We start from the raw sequence: 17,717 nt of genomic DNA, 5'->3' as shown, positions 1-17,717 counted from the left end.
CCTAACGTTAGGCACGCCAATTAAGGTTAAGTATTCTATAATGGCATCTTGGCACACAGATGCTATTATAAACTTGGTGCTTAGTTCACAGCATCAGCACCTCTTAAATAGAGGTGCCAAGTTACAGAATTGCCCCCTTGGTGTATTCATGTTCACTTCAAACATTTCAGCCTATTTTAAAAGCTTTGCTACTTTATCCAAAGAAGACTATTAGGCTAAATTCCAATGGTACTGTTCTGTACACTCTGTTGTCTCAAATGTGTTTGGATTTTTGATTATTTAAGATTTTACTGTTTGCATTCCGTAGTGCAATGGAGACAAAGCAGAAGAAGAAGCATCTAGTAATTTTGAGAAGCTGTTTAATGTTCTAGAGGAACGGAAGGCTGCAGTTCTCAAAACAATTAGTAATACTAAGGCTATGAAACTGGAAAAGCTACAAAATCAAAAGGAGGAATACCAGGGGTTATTAGAAAACAGTGGTCTTGTGGGATATGCACAGGAAGTGCTGAAAGAAACTGACCAGTCCTGCTTTGTTCAAACAGCAAAAATTCTCCATGTCAGGTATGTACTTTTTCTTTGCATCTCTCAGTACTAAAATATGCTAAGTAGCTATATTTAAAATGAGAAAAGTGAACACAAGTAGCTAATTTGTAATGCACCACTTATATGAATGCCATTATTATTATTTGAATAGTAATCAGGCTCTATATATACAGTTGTGGAAATAAGTATTTGATCCCTTGCTGATTTTGTAAGTTTGCCCACTGACAAAGACATGAGCAGCCCATAATTGAAGGGTAGGTTATTGGTAACAGTGAGAGATAGCACATCACAAATTAAATCCGGAAAATCACATTGTGGAAAGTATATGAATTTATTTGCATTCTGCAGAGGGAAATAAGTATTTAATCCCTCTGGCAAACAAGACCTAATACTTGGTGGCAAAACCCTTGTTGGCAAGCACAGCGGTCAGACGTCTTCTGTAGTTGATGATGAGGTTTGCACACATGTCAGGAGGAATTTTGGTCCACTCCTCTTTGCAGATCATCTCTAAATCATTAAGAGTTCTGGGCTGTCGCTTGGCAACTCGCAGCTTCAGCTCCCTCCATAAGTTTTCAATGGGATTAAGGTCTGGTGACTGGCTAGGCCACTCCATGACCCTAATGTGCTTCTTCCTGAGCCACTCCTTTGTTGCCTTGGCTGTATGTTTTGGGTCATTGTCGTGCTGGAAGACCCAGCCACGACCCATTTTTAAGGCCCTGGCGGAGGGAAGGAGGTTGTCACTCAGAATTGTACGGTACATGGCCCCATCCATTCTCCCATTGATGCGGTGAAGTAGTCCTGTGCCCTTAGCAGAGAAACACCCCCATAACATAACATTTCCACCTCCATGCTTGACAGTGGGGACGGTGTTCTTTGGGTCATAGGCAGCATTTCTCTTCCTCCAAACACGGCGAGTTGAGTTCATGCCAAAGAGCTCAATTTTTGTCTCATCTGACCACAGCACCTTCTCCCAATCACTCTCGGCATCATCCAGGTGTTCACTGGCAAACTTCAGACGGGCCGTCACATGTGCCTTCCGGAGCAGGGGGACCTTGCGGGCACTGCAGGATTGCAATCCGTTATGTCGTAATGTGTTACCAATGGTTTTCGTGGTGACAGTGGTCCCAGCTGCCTTGAGATCATTGACAAGTTCCCCCCTTGTAGTTGTAGGCTGATTTCTAACCTTCCTCATGATCAAGGATACCCCACGAGGTGAGATTTTGCGTGGAGCCCCAGATCTTTGTCGATTGACAGTCATTTTGTACTTCTTCCATTTTCTTACTATGGCACCAACAGTTGTCTCCTTCTCGCCCAGCGTCTTACTGATGGTTTTGTAGCCCATTCCAGCCTTGTGCAGGTGTATGATCTTGTCCCTGACATCCTTAGACAGCTCCTTGCTCTTGGCCATTTTGTAGAGGTTAGAGTCTGACTGATTCACTGAGTCTGTGGACAGGTGTCTTTCATACAGGTGACCATTGCCGACAGCTGTCTGTCATGCAGGTAACGAGTTGATTTGGAGCATCTACCTGGTCTGTAGGGGCCAGATCTCTTACTGGTTGGTGGGGGATCAAATACTTATTTCCCTCTGCAGAATGCAAATAAATTCATATACTTTCCACAATGTGATTTTCCGGATTTAATTTGTGATGTGCTATCTCTCACTGTTACCAATAACCTACCCTTCAATTATGGGCTGCTCATGTCTTTGTCAGTGGGCAAACTTACAAAATCAGCAAGGGATCAAATACTTATTTCCACCACTGTAATTGTAAAGATTGAAGGGCGCTCACAATCACTTAATTCCCAGTATACTCAGCTTTTTCACATTTATATCTTATCTCACATAGGTCAGTAAGATCGGACAATCATAATAGGATCTGTCAGATTAGCGTACCTGCCCCTGTTTTGGCTGAATCATTCAATAAGCCAAGCATACGTTTTAGAGGTGGTACCGCAATCCTCATCAATCCGATTGTTTTTTTTTTTTTTTTTTAACTATTATTTCTTGTTATTACATCCGAGCAATTTATATTCTCAATTTTCTTTATATTATATATAGCAGTTTCACTTTTCTTTATGCAATGCATATGTAGCAGTTTCACAATGATACTTAGCTTTTACGAAACTCTCATAGTGGAGACCAGATGTCACCGACATAGATCCATGTTTCGCTTCCACTCTGTTTCAAGGTAGTCTCCTATGAAAAATATAGCAATAATTCTTAACTTCTGACAGTACTGTTATGTACCGCTACACATCTTGACCGTTACTAACCAAGAGTGCTTCTGACTGGCGGCATCTAAGATGGCTGCCGCCTCTTTTCAAGGCAGGCTTTATAGCCAGTTAAATCCTCATGTGACAAAAGCACCAATCACAACTCCAAGACCGAACACCTGACCGGTATCTAATAAGTAGAATAGTTAAAGACAAATTATTTAGCTGCAATACATAGATAATCTCAAATAAGTGTTTGCCACTCAAATTCACGATTAACCCATATGGTTCTACTGTATTTAAGGTAAAAATCCAAAATTGCTCTCTGAATTTCAATATTTTCTCAACGTCGCCTCCCTCCCATCCTTCTTTTACTTGGTCTATTATCCGCCATTGTAAATCTGATATTTGATGATAACATTCCACCCAATGTTGTACAAGCGGCGCCTCTAGTTTATTAGTAAGGATCCTAGATTTATGTTCAGTAAGACAAACTTTTATTGCTCTCATACTTCTCCATACATGTATCTTTTTGCAGGGGCATTGGATAATATATACCACCATTGTGGTGGTACAGTCCGAATTAGTAAATGTTTTGATTTTACGATGTACTTGAGGATCGGTCCATATCGATCCAGTTATTGAGGTTCGGCACCACTGTCAATGTTCACATATAGTATGAGATGGTGCTTCTTGTCTCACAGCCCAGTAATGCTTTTTCCAAGACAGTATCTCTCCTATATTCTTAGTTCGTGTAAAGGCTATAAGAGGCTTTTCTGTAAACACCACATCCATTTGTATGATGTGCCAGTGAGACATGATGATTTGTACAATAAACTTAGCCAGCGATGAGTATGGTAAAACACAGATCAATCGATTTTGTTCTTAATGATTTCTGTAATTCAGGAGTAATTCACGCTAGGAATATCGTGCTCGCAAATGGGCTTTCCGAACAGTCTTCAGAGGGTACTCACGTTCCAGAAATTTATCGGTAAGGCTTTTAACATGATGTTTATAATCTTCCAGGGAAGAACAAAGTCTTCTCAGTCGCAAGAATTGGTCCATCCTTCTTAATTCCAAAGAAGTTAGGTTCGAGGCCAATATTGGACCTGAGCAAATTTCTAATTTGGGAATTCCCTAAAGACCATATTACCATTCCTAGAAATGAAGAACTGATTATGCTTCCTAGATCCAAAGGAAGCTTGTATACATCTTCTGATCATCTGCTTCATTAGATGTTTGAATTTTCTGTGCAGTCAGATGGTACTCTGTTAGATAGTGGAAGCCAACATAATTCAAGGGCTTATGTTAATCATACCACAGCACAACAAAAGGTTAACTGTGGATGAATCAAACAGTAGATGAAGAACAGACATTCAGTCTCTTCACAGTCAAGTGACCTGGAAGAAGAAAGATAAAGCTCCTGGAAAGAAAAAACTTCAGTGCTTTCTAAACCTTCAACAAGGTATTGATGGACAAGAGTGTCTTGATTCAGATAGACAATCAAGTTGCTATATTCTTTGTAAAACAGTAAGAAGAATCCGATTCTTACACCCTCAACAAAAAATACTAAAATTTTTAATGAGATGATCTTGCATTGGATGTCTTTAAGTCTCATAGCTGCTGGGGAAGCAGAATGTGATTGCAGACTTCACTGCTGCCTGGTTCCTCACAAATGGCCCTTCCTAGTTTCCTTGCTCCCGCCCCCCCCCCCCCCTCTGCAAGGAGCTTGACTCTTCAAGGGATTCCAATCCAGAGTGGTATTTCCACGTCTGTCTATCCCAAAGAGCTGATCACTTGTGCTGGTCAAAACATGCACTGGGGAACAGTCCTCCTTTACAGCCTATCCCTCAGTTTTGCTTATATCTTGAACTCTGAAAGACATTAATACAGAATGGAGTCTTCTTGATATTATTAACCCAATCATGACCTCAGAAATCATCCACAAAAATGTCTGTCTCCAGGTCAAAAATTTCTCCTTGTGTAGAGAAACCCTTTGGGAGAAACCTGCACAAATGCTTATTTAACCATTTGGAATCTGCAATATGATATGTAAAAATTTTGGGATAATTACTTCCTCAATAAAGGCATGTTTGAGCCCAGTAGCAGCCTAACATGCACATATCCATAGGACCTACATAAGTATTGCCATACTGGGACAGACCAAAGGTCCATCAAGCCCAGCATCCATTTCCAGCAGTGGCTAATCCAGGTCACATATACCTGGCAAGATCCCAAAAAAGTACAAAACATTTTATACTGCTTATCCTAGAAATAATGGATTTTCCCCAAGTTCAATTTAATAATGGTCTATGGACCTTTAGGAAGCCGTCCAAACTTTTTTAAAACTCTGCTAAGCTAACCGCCTTTACTACATTCTCTGGCAACGAATTCCAGAGTTTCATTACACGTTGAGTGAAGAAAATTTTCTCCGATTCGTTTTAAATTTACTACATTGTAGCTTCATCGCATGCCCCTAGTCCTAGTATTTTTGGAAAACGTAAACAGACTGCCTGTTCAACTCCACTCATTATTTTATAGACCTCTATCATATCTCCCTTTAGCCGCCTTTTCTCCAAGCTGAAGAGCCCTAGTCGCTTTAGCCTTTCCTCATAGGGAAGTCATCCCATCCCCTTTATCATTTTTGTCGCCCTTTTTCACCTTTTCTAATTCCACTATATCTTTTTTTGAGATGCAGCGACCAGAATTGAACACAGTATTCAAGGTGCGATACAAAGGCATTATAACGTCCTCATTTTTGTTTTCCATTCCTTTCCTAATAATACCTAACATTCTATTTGCCTTCTTAGCCGCAGCAGCACACTGAGCAGAAGGTTTCAACGTATCATCAATGACGACACCTAGATCCCTTTCTTGGTCTGTGACTCCTAACGTGGAACCTTGCATGACGTAACTATAATTCGGGTTCCTCTTTCCCACTTGCATCACTTTGCATTTGCTGACATCTGCCATTTAGATGCCCAGTCTCGTAAGGTCGTCTTGTAATTTTCCACAATCCTCCCGCGATTTAACAACTTTGAATAACTTTGTGTCGTCAGCAAATTTAATTACCTCACTAGTTACTCCCTTCTCTAGGTCATTTATAACTATGTTAAAAAGCAGCGGTCCCAGCACAGACCCCTGGGGAACTCCGCTAACTACCCTTCTCCGTTGAGAATACTGACCATTTAACCCTACTGTCTGTCTTCTATCTTTTAACCAGTTTTTAAATAAACAATAGGACACTACCTCCTATCCCACGACTCTCCAGTTTCCTCTGGATTTTTTCATGAGGTACTTTGTCAAATGCCTTCTGTAAATCTAGATACACAATTCAACCAGCTCACCTTTATCCACATGTTTGTTCACCCCTTCAAAGAAATGTATTAGATTGGTGAGGCAAGATTTCTTTCACTAAATCTATGTTGACTTTGTCTCATTAATCCATGCTTTTGACTCACCGGTCTATAATTTCCTGGATCTCCTCTGGAACCTTTTTTAAAAATCGACGTTATTGGCCACCCTCCAATCTTCCGGTACTCTGCTGAATTTTAAGGATAAATTACATAATACTAACAATAGCTGCACAACTTCATTTTTCAGTTCTATCAGTACTCTGGGATGACTACCATCCGGTCCAGGAGATTTGCTACTCTTCAATTTGTAGAACTGCCCCATTACATCCCCCAGGTTTATAGAGAATTCATTCAGTTTCTCCGACTTGTCTCCGACTCGTCAGCTTCGAATACCATTTCTGGCACCAGTATCTCTCCCAAATCTTACTCGGTGAAGACCGAAGCAAAGAATTCATTTAATCTCTCTGCTGTGGCTTTGTCTTCCATGATCACCCCTTTTACCCCTCAGTCATCTAGCGGTCCAACCGATTCTTTTGCCATCTTCCTGCTTTTAATATACCTAAAAAAATTTTTTACTATGTGTTTTTGCCTCCAACGCAAATCTTTTTTTCAAAGTCCCTCTTAGCCTTCCTTATCAGCGCTTTGCATTTGACTTGACATTCTTTATTCTGTTTCTTATTATTTTCAGTCGGTTCCTTCTTCCATTTTCTGAAGTATTTTATATTAGCTCTAATAGCTTCCTTCACCTCACTTTTTAACCGTGCCGGCTGTTGTTTGGTCTTCCGTCCTTTTTTAATACTTGGAATTCAGTACCTGATTTCAGTTCAAGCTTTTGAGGAGGTTATAGCATTTTAAAACCCTGAGTTACACAAACTCTCGTCCTGTGGACCTTCCGTGTAGTCAAGTCAGCTCATGAAACCGTCCTTCAAATCTGTGCAGATCTGTCTGTGAAGGTTCTGTTATTAATAGTCATAGTACCTGTCCAACAAAATAAATGTTATAATCTCATATTCAGTTTGTCTGCAATGTTTTCATATCAGTAGTTCTCTGAACACATCTTATGTTTTTTGCAGAAGGTGGTGTCAGTGTTATGCTTCCTACTTTCTTCCCTGTCTCAAGTACAAAACATACTATGCATCAAGTTTCTCCTTTCTGGGTAGTCAACTTTGGAATGCTCTCCCAAGACCCATCCGAGCTATTAATAACTATTTACCTTTCAGGAAAATGTTAAAGTCCCATTTTTTTCAAGCAAGTTTACCCTAATAGACCAGCTTAATTCCACCAGATCACCTACGATACTCCTGCTAAGACGTTGACGCTTACTCTGACCCCAATGTTATACTCAATCCCTCATCTTCTTCCCTCCATCCTTTACCATTTCCCTCCCATTCTCCTTCCCTTTCACCTATCATATCCTTGTCTAACTTCCCTAGTCTAGTTCATTACGTTCTTTTCACATGTCCTTTGTAATGCCTTTCATAATGTAAGTAGTTATGATCATCACAATTTATAATACTGTTCCTACATTTCCTTGTTTTTACTGTATTCTTTACCATGTAAGATGCTTTCTCCGAGGACAAGCAGGCTGCTTGTTCTCACGACTGGGTTGACGTCCACGGCAGCCCCCAACAACCGGAAGAAAACTTCGGGGGCGGTCCCACACGCAGGGCACGCCCACCGCACATGCACGGCCATCTTCCCGCCCGTGCGCGACCGTTCCCGCTCAGTTTTTTTCCTTTCCGCGCTGGAGAGAGATGTGTTTACGTCCCTCTCTCAGTCAGCCCCGGAACCCGAATTGCGGCCTAGCCCGCGGTTTTTCTTTATTAGTGTACGCGTTTGAGTTACTTTTTTCTTTAAAAAAAAAAAACGAAAAAGAGTTTTCCTCGTCGTTCCTAGTCACAAGGGCGGTCATTTCTTTTTCGGGTGTGCTTTTCACTGCCACCATCGACGATTTTGACTTCGCCGACGCGATTTTTCCATCGATGTCCTCGAAGGTCCCGAGCGGATTCCAAATGTGTGGTCAGTGCGGCCGGCAGATCTCGCAGACCGATACTTACTCTTGGTGTCTCCAGTGCCTTGGCCCGGAGCATAATTCCAAGACGTGCACCTTGTGTCTCGGCTTAAGAAAGTGAACGCAGGTGGCGAGGCAAGTTCTCCGGGACCGTCTTTTTGGAACTTGCGCCGGCCCTTCGACGTCGACTGCGACGGCATCGGTGTCGACGGCCGGGTCTTCGGTACCGATGCCGACTATGGCATTGACCCCAAGAGACCAGGTACCTTTGGCCTGCCAGCGACGGCGGTGGTGAGCGGCCGCGCGGGCAGTATGCCCCAGCCACTCCCGCTGCTCAGGGCCATCGGGACCGAACCCTGTCGGATCCGATACCTCGAGGCCGGGGGGGGGGGCTTCACCTCCTCCTCCTCCTCCTCGTCCCTTCCGCGGAGCGCCGATGACGTGCATTGAAAGAAAGACTCGACGCCCAGGAAGCGGCAGTGCCGGGAGGAGCATTCCCCCTCGGTCGAAGAGGTGTCGCTGCGCCGGCCCGCGGGTATCTCGGTACCGTCTCCTGGACCCGAGCAGCTTCCAGCACCGACACCCACACTGGCCCCCCTGCCTTTCCCGACAGCAGGCCTCGACGAGTGCCTCCGAGCCATCCTTCTCGGGATCCTGGAAGGACTGATGCGCCAGGCTCTACCGGCACCGGGGGTGCTTGCGCCCCGGGCGCCATCGATGGAGGCGCCGGTGGGCTCTGGCCCGATGCTGAGGCCTCCAACACCGACTCTGCTTGCGGCACCGGTGTCGACCGCCACTCAGGTGGAGTCGACATCGATGGAGGGAGCTTCTTCCCCGCCGGCGCGGGAGTCCACCGCTCAACGCCATCGTCGAGGACGTGGTTCCTCGCAGTCGAGACGGGCCAGGTTGCGGTCTGAGCTGAGAGAGCTCAGGTCCGACACCGAGGAGGAGGCCTCGTGGGGGGAGGAGGAGGACCCCAGAAATTTCTCCTCAGAGGAGTCTGTGGGCCTTCCCTCCAACCCCACTCCTTCACCGGAGAGGAAGCTCTCGCCTCCTGAGAGCCTTTCCTTTGCCTCTTTTGTTAGGGATATGTCTATCTGCATTCCCTTCCCCGTGGTTACTGTGGATGAGCCGAGGGCGGAGATGCTCGAAGTCCTCGACTATCCATCACCACCTAGAGAGTCTTCCACGGTGCCGTTGCACAATGTCCTTAAGGAGACGCTGCTTCGGAACTGGTTGAAGCCGCTATCTAATCCCACCATCCCCAAGAAAGCAGAGTCCCAATACAGAATCCACTCAGACCCTGAGTTGATGCGGCCTCAATTGCCTCATGACTCAGCGGTCGTGGACTCTGCTCTCAAGAGAGCACGGAGTTCGAGGCATACCGCCTCTGTGCCCCCTGGGCGGGAGTCTCGCACTCTGAACTCATTTGGGAGGAAGGCTTACCAATCTTCCATGCTCATGACCCGCATCCAATCCTACCAGCTCTACACGAGCATCCACATGCGGAATAATGTGCGGCAACTGGCAGACCTGGTTGACAAGCTCCCTCCGGAGCAGTCCAGGCCATTTCAGGAGGTGGTCAGGCAGCTGGAGGCGTGCAGAAAGTTGCTGTCCAGGGGTATCTATGACACTTGTGATGTGGCATCTCGAGCTGCGGCCCAAGGTATAGTGATGCGCAGACTCTCCTGGCTGCATGCCTCTGACCTGGACAACCGCATCCAGCAGCGGCTGGCAGATGTCCCTTGCCGGGGGGATAACATTTTCGTCGAGAAGGTCGAGCAGTTGGTGGACCAACTACACCAGCGGGAAACCGCTCTCGACAAGCTCTCCCACCGGGCGCCTTCAGCATCCACCTCAGCAGGTGGACGTTTTTCCCGGGCCCGGTAGGCTGCACCCTACGCCTACAGCAAGCGTAGGTACTACAGGCATACGGCAGACTGGCGTCGGATGCCTTTCTCCTCCATTGGGGGAATGGCCTCCTGTATGCTTATCCTCCCATACCTTTGGTGGGGAAGACCTTGCTGAAGCTCAAGCAAGACCATGGCACCATGATTCTGATAGCGCCTTTTTGGCCCTGTCAGATCTGGTTCCCTCTACTTCTGGAGTTGTCCTCTGAAGAACCGTGGAGATTGGAGTGTTTTCCGACTCTTATTTCGCAGAATGAAGGAGCGCTTCTGCACCCCAACCTTCAGTCTCTGGCTCTCACGGCCTGGATGTTGAGGGCGTAGACTTTGCTTCGCTGGGTCTGTCTGAGGGAGTCTCCCGTGTCTTGCTTGCTTCTCGAAGGGATTCCACTAAAAAGAGTTACTCTTTCAAGTGGAGGAGATTTGTCGTTTGGTGTGAGAGCAAGGCCCTAGAACCTCGTTCTTGTCCTGCACAGAACCTGCTTGAATACCTTCTGCACTTATCAGAGTCTGGTCTCCAGACCAACTCAGTAAGGAATCACCTTAGTGCAATTAGTGCTTACCATTATCGTGTAGAGGGTAAAGCCATCTCTGGAGAGCCTTTAGTCGTTCGATTCATGAGAGGCTTGCTTTTGTCAAAGCCCCCTGTCAAGCCTCCTGCAGGGTCATGGGATCTCAACATCGTCCTCACCCAGCTGATGAAACCTCCTTTTGAGCCACTGAATTCTTGCCATCTGAAGTACTTGACCTGGAAGGTCATTTTCTTGGTGGCAGTTACTTCAGCTCATAGAGTCAGCTTCAAGCCCTGGTAGCTCATGTTCCTTATACCAAATTTCATCATAACGGAGTTCCATCTTAACCAGTCAATTGTCTTGCCAACATTCTTTCCCAGCCCGCATACCTGCCCTGCTGAACGTCAGTTGCACACATTGGACTGCAAGCGAGCGTTGGCCTTCTATCTGGAGCGGACACAGCCCCACAGACAGTCTGCCCAATTGTTTATTTCTTTCGACCCCAATAGGAAGGGGGTCGCTGTCGGGAAACGCACCATCTCCAATTGGCTAGTAGATTGCATTTCCTTCGCTTCCGCCCAGGTTGGGCTGACTCTTGAGGGTCATATCACGGCTCATAGTGTTAGAGCCATGGCAGTGTCGGTGGCCCACTTGAAGTCAGCCACTATTGAAGAGGTTTGCAAGGCTGCGATGTGGTCATCTGTCCACACATTCACATCTCATTACTGCCTCCAGCAGGATACCCAACGCGACATTCGGTTCGGGCAGTCGGTGCTGCAGAATCTGTTTGGGGTTGAATCCAACTCCACCCTCCAGGACCCGATTTTATTCTGGTCAGGCTGCACTCTCAGTTAGTTGTTCTTCGTAGGTCAATTTCTGTTATACCCTCGCCGTTGCGAGGTTTGAGTGAGCTTGAGAGCTAGGGATACCCCAATCGTGAGAACAAGCAGCCTGCTTGTCCTCGGAGAAAGCGAATGATACATACCTGTAGCAGGTGTTCTCCGAGGACAGCAGGCTGATTGTTCTCACCTACCCTCCCTCCTCCCCTTTGGAGTTGCGTTTTTCCTCATTCCTTTGCTTGTCATTCAACTGAGCGGGAACGGTCGCGCACGGGCGGGAAGACGGCCGCGCATGTGCGGTGGGCGTGCGGGACCGCCCGCAAAGTTTTCTTCCGGTTGGTGGGGGCTGCCGTGGACGTCAACCCAGTCGTGAGAACAATCAGCCTGCTGTCCTCGGAGAACACCTGCTACAGGTATGTATCATTCGCTTTCTTTTACTATGTATGCCGCACTGGACCTGCTGTATGTGGGAAAGAGCGGGGTACAAATGTAATAAATAAAATAAATGTTCACACTCTAGACTGCAAAATCAAACATAAACGGCGAGTGACCGTACTCACTCGCAAATGCGCAGTAGACTACCCTCTTTGTCCTGCCCCCGCGTCAATACGTGATGACGGGGCGGCGGGACAGAGAGGGAAACCGCGAAGGGGAGGGAACCGCCGAGGTTGCCGCCACTGGTACCCTCCCCCCCCCCCCCCCCCCCCCCGGAGTCGCCGCCGCTGCCACCCCTCCACCCGGCCCGTCTCTTCGCTATTCAACTTATGTCTCCGGAGCAGGCAGATCAGCTGAGCTGCCGTTGGCCTTCCTTCCCTGGCTATGTCCTGCCCTCGCCGACGTTACGTCACACGAGGGCGGGACATAGGCAGAGAAGGAAGGCCGACGGGAGCTCAGCTGATCTGCCTGCTCCGGAGATGTAAGTTGAATAGCGAAGAGACGGGGGTGGAGGGGTGGCTGCGGCGGCGGCGACTCGGGGGGGGGGGGGGGGGCAGCGGCGACCCAATAGCCCGTTTTAACGGGCTCAACGGCTAGTAACTACATAAAAAGGACATCATCCTATGATCCAAATACACTGGCTCATGGGCTACACTCTAGCAGGATTACACTTTATAGTTGCTATGAAAGTACATTTGATCAGAGCCATCTCAGCTGTATCTCAGTTGAGACTGGAGGGCTGCAACATGTTTTCATGTAGGCCTCAGCATTTACTACTACCTGAACAACATGTCCCAAAGAGATGACACATTAAGATCAGCAGTTCTATAGAACCTATTCAATTTACAGTCAATCCGTTCCAAATTGATCATGCTGCCCCTAATAAGCCAGAACCAATTAATTTTTAAGGCAGCACTTAGTTACAGGTATTTCTCGTAGTGTGATTGATTTTATATGCTTGTTGAAGAAAGCAGAGTCACTTACTTGCAACCAGGGCTCATCATAGAGAGTAGCATAAATCAGATAACACAATCTCCCATTTTCTCAGGGAGCACTTTTCTAATATTTGTACATAAAGGGAAAGGGACTTGTATACTGCCTTTCTGTGGTTTTTTCCAACTACATTCAAAGCGGTTTACATATTATATACAGGTACTTATTTGTACTTTGGACAATGGAGGGTTAAGTGATTTGCCCAGAGTCACAAGGAGCTTGGGGGTAAGGTGGCAGTGGAGCAGGACCTTTACATGTGCTGGAAATGTTTTTTTTTCTGTTTTTCTGAGACTTGAGAAGGCTGTTATCAGTGCTGTTAGATGACCCCCACGCACTAATTTATTTGATTTATCTCCTGTCAACAGAGAAAAGTAAGCTTCTGTGCTTTGACTTCTGAGGAGATGTTGGTATCCAAAGTTTTGAAAGCTCCTCTTCTTAGCTATTCTCCTCCATAATGAATCTAATTAACTCAGGTTGTACAGTATGAATCTTTACCAGAATCCCTTGTTATATCAAAAATTGTAAATATTATGCAAACAGCTTAAGTTTTTGGGCTGGGATTTCTGTTTAATGGTGTGAGTAGTTACAGTAGAGCAGCACACTCTCTTCTTAAAAAACAAAGAAATAGAAATAGCTGTAACAAATTGGAATAATGGGACAAAGAATCAGACAAGTTATTTTAAAGAGGCTAGAAAGTACTTCTGTTTTATAGTATCATTATATAATCAAGTTTATTTTTCATTCACTTTTCTCCTTGGCATGGATAATTTGTCTAGATCTGAAACTGGTGGTTTTGTAAGTCTATCTCAGTGCAATGCACAAAAACCAAGCCAAAAGGAGGCCTAAGGGAGAGTGACAGGTAATGATGATAAGTTCAGTTGTTGCAGAATCAGAATCTTGTTTTCAGTAGTCACACAATAAACCAAAACAGGCACAAAAAGAAGTTGAATAAAGAAAAGTATAAGTACATGAATTAAACAGAAAATCAAGAACCAGTTATTATACAGTGATGTATAAGAGCTGATCAGTAATTAATATAATGATCTGATTTTTTTTTTCATTTGATATGCTACTTCTTTCCACTTAAACATTTAAAATGCAAAAATACAAGACAAAAAAGCAAAAATATATAAAACTTCCCTTATCACACACCAGAATAATAATGTTTAACAGCCATAATTTCCGCATCTAAGATTTTTAATTTCTTCTAAATTCTAGTGGGAGTTGGTTCCAAAAGTAGGACCCCTGGTATTGAAATACTGTTCTCATTGTCTGATAAATGTATGTCAGAAAGGGAAGGCAAGTGCCGCAATCCCTGCTGTTAGTGGATGGACAAACTCTCAGAAATTGATATATCTGTCCAAGTCTGCAACAATCCCCTGTAAAGTGACTCTATAAAAACAAAGAAGTTTAAACTTGGCACAAGACTCAATCAGCAGTCAAGTTAATATTTTATGTAATTGATAGCAGGAAGACCACTTGTCCTATCCAGTCTGCCTGGCTAATATGTCCATGCAGTAGAGAGATCCTAGCTGCTGAAGCTTAATGGCTTGTAATTTTCCTCTGCTTTGCCAACCAGCTTTTATTTGGTTCCTCATACATTGCCTCTCTCCTGAATAAATAACCACACAAGTTTCCATTCCTAATCCAGTATTCAGAACCCTGTTTCCTGCTATGCCTTGACTGAGCTCCTTGATAATCTAGAGATCTAGAAATGCAAATAATCTAGGTCTTTGTAGCCTAGCATCATTACTGTTTCCTGAATTGGCACCAGCAGGCTACAGCTCCTTAGGAGTGTGTCAGCACCAACATATTGGCAGTGACTAGGTACTGCCCATTAACGCTACATAGGCTTAGAAGACTGGTTTTGGTTTAGATTTGTAGCTTTATTAAACTTGTTTACCCCGTGGCTGCAGTTACCATTAAATTAGACGCTGCTTCCATGTTCATCCTTTGTTTTGTCTTCATCTCTCTCCTTGCTGCTGCTCTTGACAAAGTGAAGACTGGTACGTTAGCAATACTACAACCTCCCAACTCTGCACCTACTACTGTTCTAGACTGACAACATCTAATCTGCCCTGCCCTGCCCAACCCTAACCCTGGTGCACAGTCAGAACCAATGATACCTTTCTTGTCTCTTCACCAGTAGGTATCCTTTGTTCAGTATCCTTAGTAGGGATGTGCCAAATATTCGTATTCAATTTGTATTCGGCGAAATAGGTATTTCAATTCAAATACGAATAATCCGGAGCTCTACTGTGCTTAATCTTACTGAAATAAATCCTTGATCTCTGATTTCATGTTGCTTCTTTTATTATTTATATTAAAGCTCAGTGTCCGTTATTTGTATTCAGTGTTCGTATTTGGCCGAATAGTATTTTTCATTATTCATATTTGGTTGAGTAGTAAAATATGCTATGCTATTCAGTACAGCTGTAATCCGTAGCCCAGACAAGTCTCGATGTAAGATACCTGTAGAGCTGCCACGTAGTCCAATTTTTCATGCCTTTCTAGAACATTTCCTTGATCATTCTTCAGAATCTATCTTTTACATTAACTGCTGTTGTCTCTCCTATAACTACCAGGAAGACCTCTAATTCTGCCCCTAAAGTCTTCCCCCACATGCAGTACCCCCTCCACCTCTGTCTCCCTCCCTACAGGCACACACCCCCACCTCTCATTCTTTCTCTTTCATCCTCCTAGGGCACACCCCCGAGCTTGGTTCTCCCTCCCATACCGGTGGCACAGTCTCTGCTTCTTCTGCCTCACCCCATGGCCCCAAATCCCCATGGGGCACACTCAGTTTTTGAATCCCTTATTCCTTGTCATCTATACCTGACCAGTCTAGACTAATGGGTTGTGTCCATCTACCAGCAGAAGGAGAAAGAGAAAATAGTTCCAATTAAACAGCCCCTTTAGGGTATCATGCAGCCTGTTTCATAGCGGATGGTGGATGGATCATGCAGCTGCTCTGTATTGCTGGCTGGTAGATCCTGTCCCAGATTCTTCTGGTGACAGTGGAGCCAGGGGTGTGCTGGTAGCCATGTTGGGGCTAGTTTTAGATGACACTCAGTGGTCCTGAGTTCCTCAACTGACAGCTAGGGTGATATCCAGTGACCCTGGTTCCCTCCCCTCTCCTACCTCACCTGGCTGTCTTTCTAGCAGGGTGATGGTTGATTGTGGCATGGACTAACTTGTCTCCCCTCTGGGGGTTCTTCTCTCCTGTGGTGATAGGCATACCTGAATTTCTGCCTCTAAGGTAAGCCTTTATTTATTCCTGTCTTTAGTGAAGAAGGTTGTTATAAAAAAGAAGAAACTTTGTTTTTCCCTCCTTTTCTGCCTCTGAGATAAACCTTTATTTATTCCTATCACTAGTGAAGAAGATTGTTTAAAAAAAAAAAAAAGAAGAAGAAGAAACAGCAGCAACTTTGTTTTTCCTTCTTTCTCTTGCCTGTTACCTGATTTATTTGTAGTTCCTTCTTCTCGGGGCCTCCTTTGTTTTTGGCGGGTGCTGTTCTTGCATTTGGCTTTGCTTCTCTGCTCTCTCAGGTTTAGTCGGGCCATTTTGTTCCCTCGCGGTGTTTTTGCTCTTTCTCGCCATTGGCAACGTATTCTAGGGGGCCGATTGCAAAGTTTCTTTGAATTTCGCTAGGCGGCGTCTGATTCTGATCTTGGACCCTTCCAAGCTGGTACCAGTTGCTTTGATTTTTTTTTTTTTTTTTGTGGGCATGGCTCAGGTCTGGATCACGAAACTCAGTTGGTTTTCTACTCTTCACGGTTCTATACGGCGGCTGTTCAGAGGGTGGCCCCGTTGCTGGAACTTGTACCTTTGCCGTTTCCAAAGTGGGGGAAGTCTCTTGCTGGCTCCATTTGGCTTCAGGCTCAGTCTTTTTAGTCCAGTGCTATTTTTTCTTTCCTGTCAGCCTTACGTGACTGTTGGTCAGCTCTTTTTTAGACCGTCTAGTCTCTGCTGCTTCAGGCATCTTGCTTGAGAGATGCCCATGATATTTGATTTCTTGTTTTGGCAGCAGTTTTTTCTCCCTTCCTTAGGGAGGTTCTGGCTTTCTCGTCCTCGTGGATCCCTCCTGTCTGTTCTGGTTTGTCTGCAGGGTACTTTCCTTCTGGCGGGGGTCCAAGTTGCCCTTGGTGTGCAACTGCTAGCTCTTATCCCTCTTCTGAGTACCCTCGGGAGCGCCATTCTTGCCAGTCTTTTGCTTGGACTCAGTTCAGTGTCTCTTTACAGGAATGTGCCTTTTTAGGACTAGTTTGCCACAGCTCTTCCTTGCTTTCCTTTGCTTTCTGGTGGGAATTTTAGCCTGGCACAGGTGGATTTTGCCTTTTCTAGTTTCAGGCGCCTCTTTCCTGGCACATTTGGCACACCTTCCTTTTTTTGTATGGGGCGCAGTTCTTTCCTGCTGAGCAGATCTATTGCTGTGCATCTGGATTATCGCCTCATAGCTCTGCGCTCTTCTCTACTTTACTACAGGGAAGTGGCTCTGTTCTAGATCTGGAGTTTGACTCTCCCTTAGCTGGTTTTTCCTTGGTTTGGTGTTAGTGGCCAGCTTCCTCTTTGTTCCTGGCCTGGCGAGAGTTGTTTCTTCCTCACTGCCTTATGGCTGCATCCTATGGTCTGAGGATTCCAGATCTGTGGTGCTCACCTCCCTCTTGGCGGGAGTTCTTTCTCTACGTTGACTACTGCTCCGTCTCGATTGCCTAGGAGGGCGGTCATTGTGGCTCAGAGACCACTTAGGGGCCAAGAGTGTCTCTTGGGGCACGGGGCCTTCTCTTCTTGTAGTTTTAGTCCCTCTGGGCCAGGAGAGTGCAGCGCCAGGTCTGCATTTCCACAAGTTGTGCTCCTTTCTTGTTGGCCTCCTGGCAGCACCTTCTTCTCTGGCTGTTCCACGGGG

At 45.5% G+C, this 17,717-nt stretch overlaps 1 protein-coding gene across 2 annotated transcripts in view; it reads left to right on the top strand.

The window, feature by feature from the left end:
• The window catches only part of TRIM36 (tripartite motif containing 36), a 196,163-nt gene that overhangs the window by 118,957 nt on the left and 59,489 nt on the right, over positions 1 to 17,717 (top strand). For both annotated transcript variants that reach the window (XM_030193496.1, XM_030193497.1), the window contains exon 6: positions 308 to 561. In XM_030193496.1, coding sequence (XP_030049356.1) covers positions 308 to 561 — 254 coding nt within the window. The remainder of the gene's footprint in view (positions 1 to 307; positions 562 to 17,717) is intronic.

The sequence above is a fragment of the Microcaecilia unicolor genome, chromosome 2, assembly GCF_901765095.1.
Source record: "Microcaecilia unicolor chromosome 2, aMicUni1.1, whole genome shotgun sequence".
Taxonomy (NCBI): domain Eukaryota; kingdom Metazoa; phylum Chordata; class Amphibia; order Gymnophiona; family Siphonopidae; genus Microcaecilia; species Microcaecilia unicolor.
The sequence above is the reverse complement of the archived record's forward strand: the minus strand, read 5'-3'. Positions and strand labels throughout refer to the sequence as shown.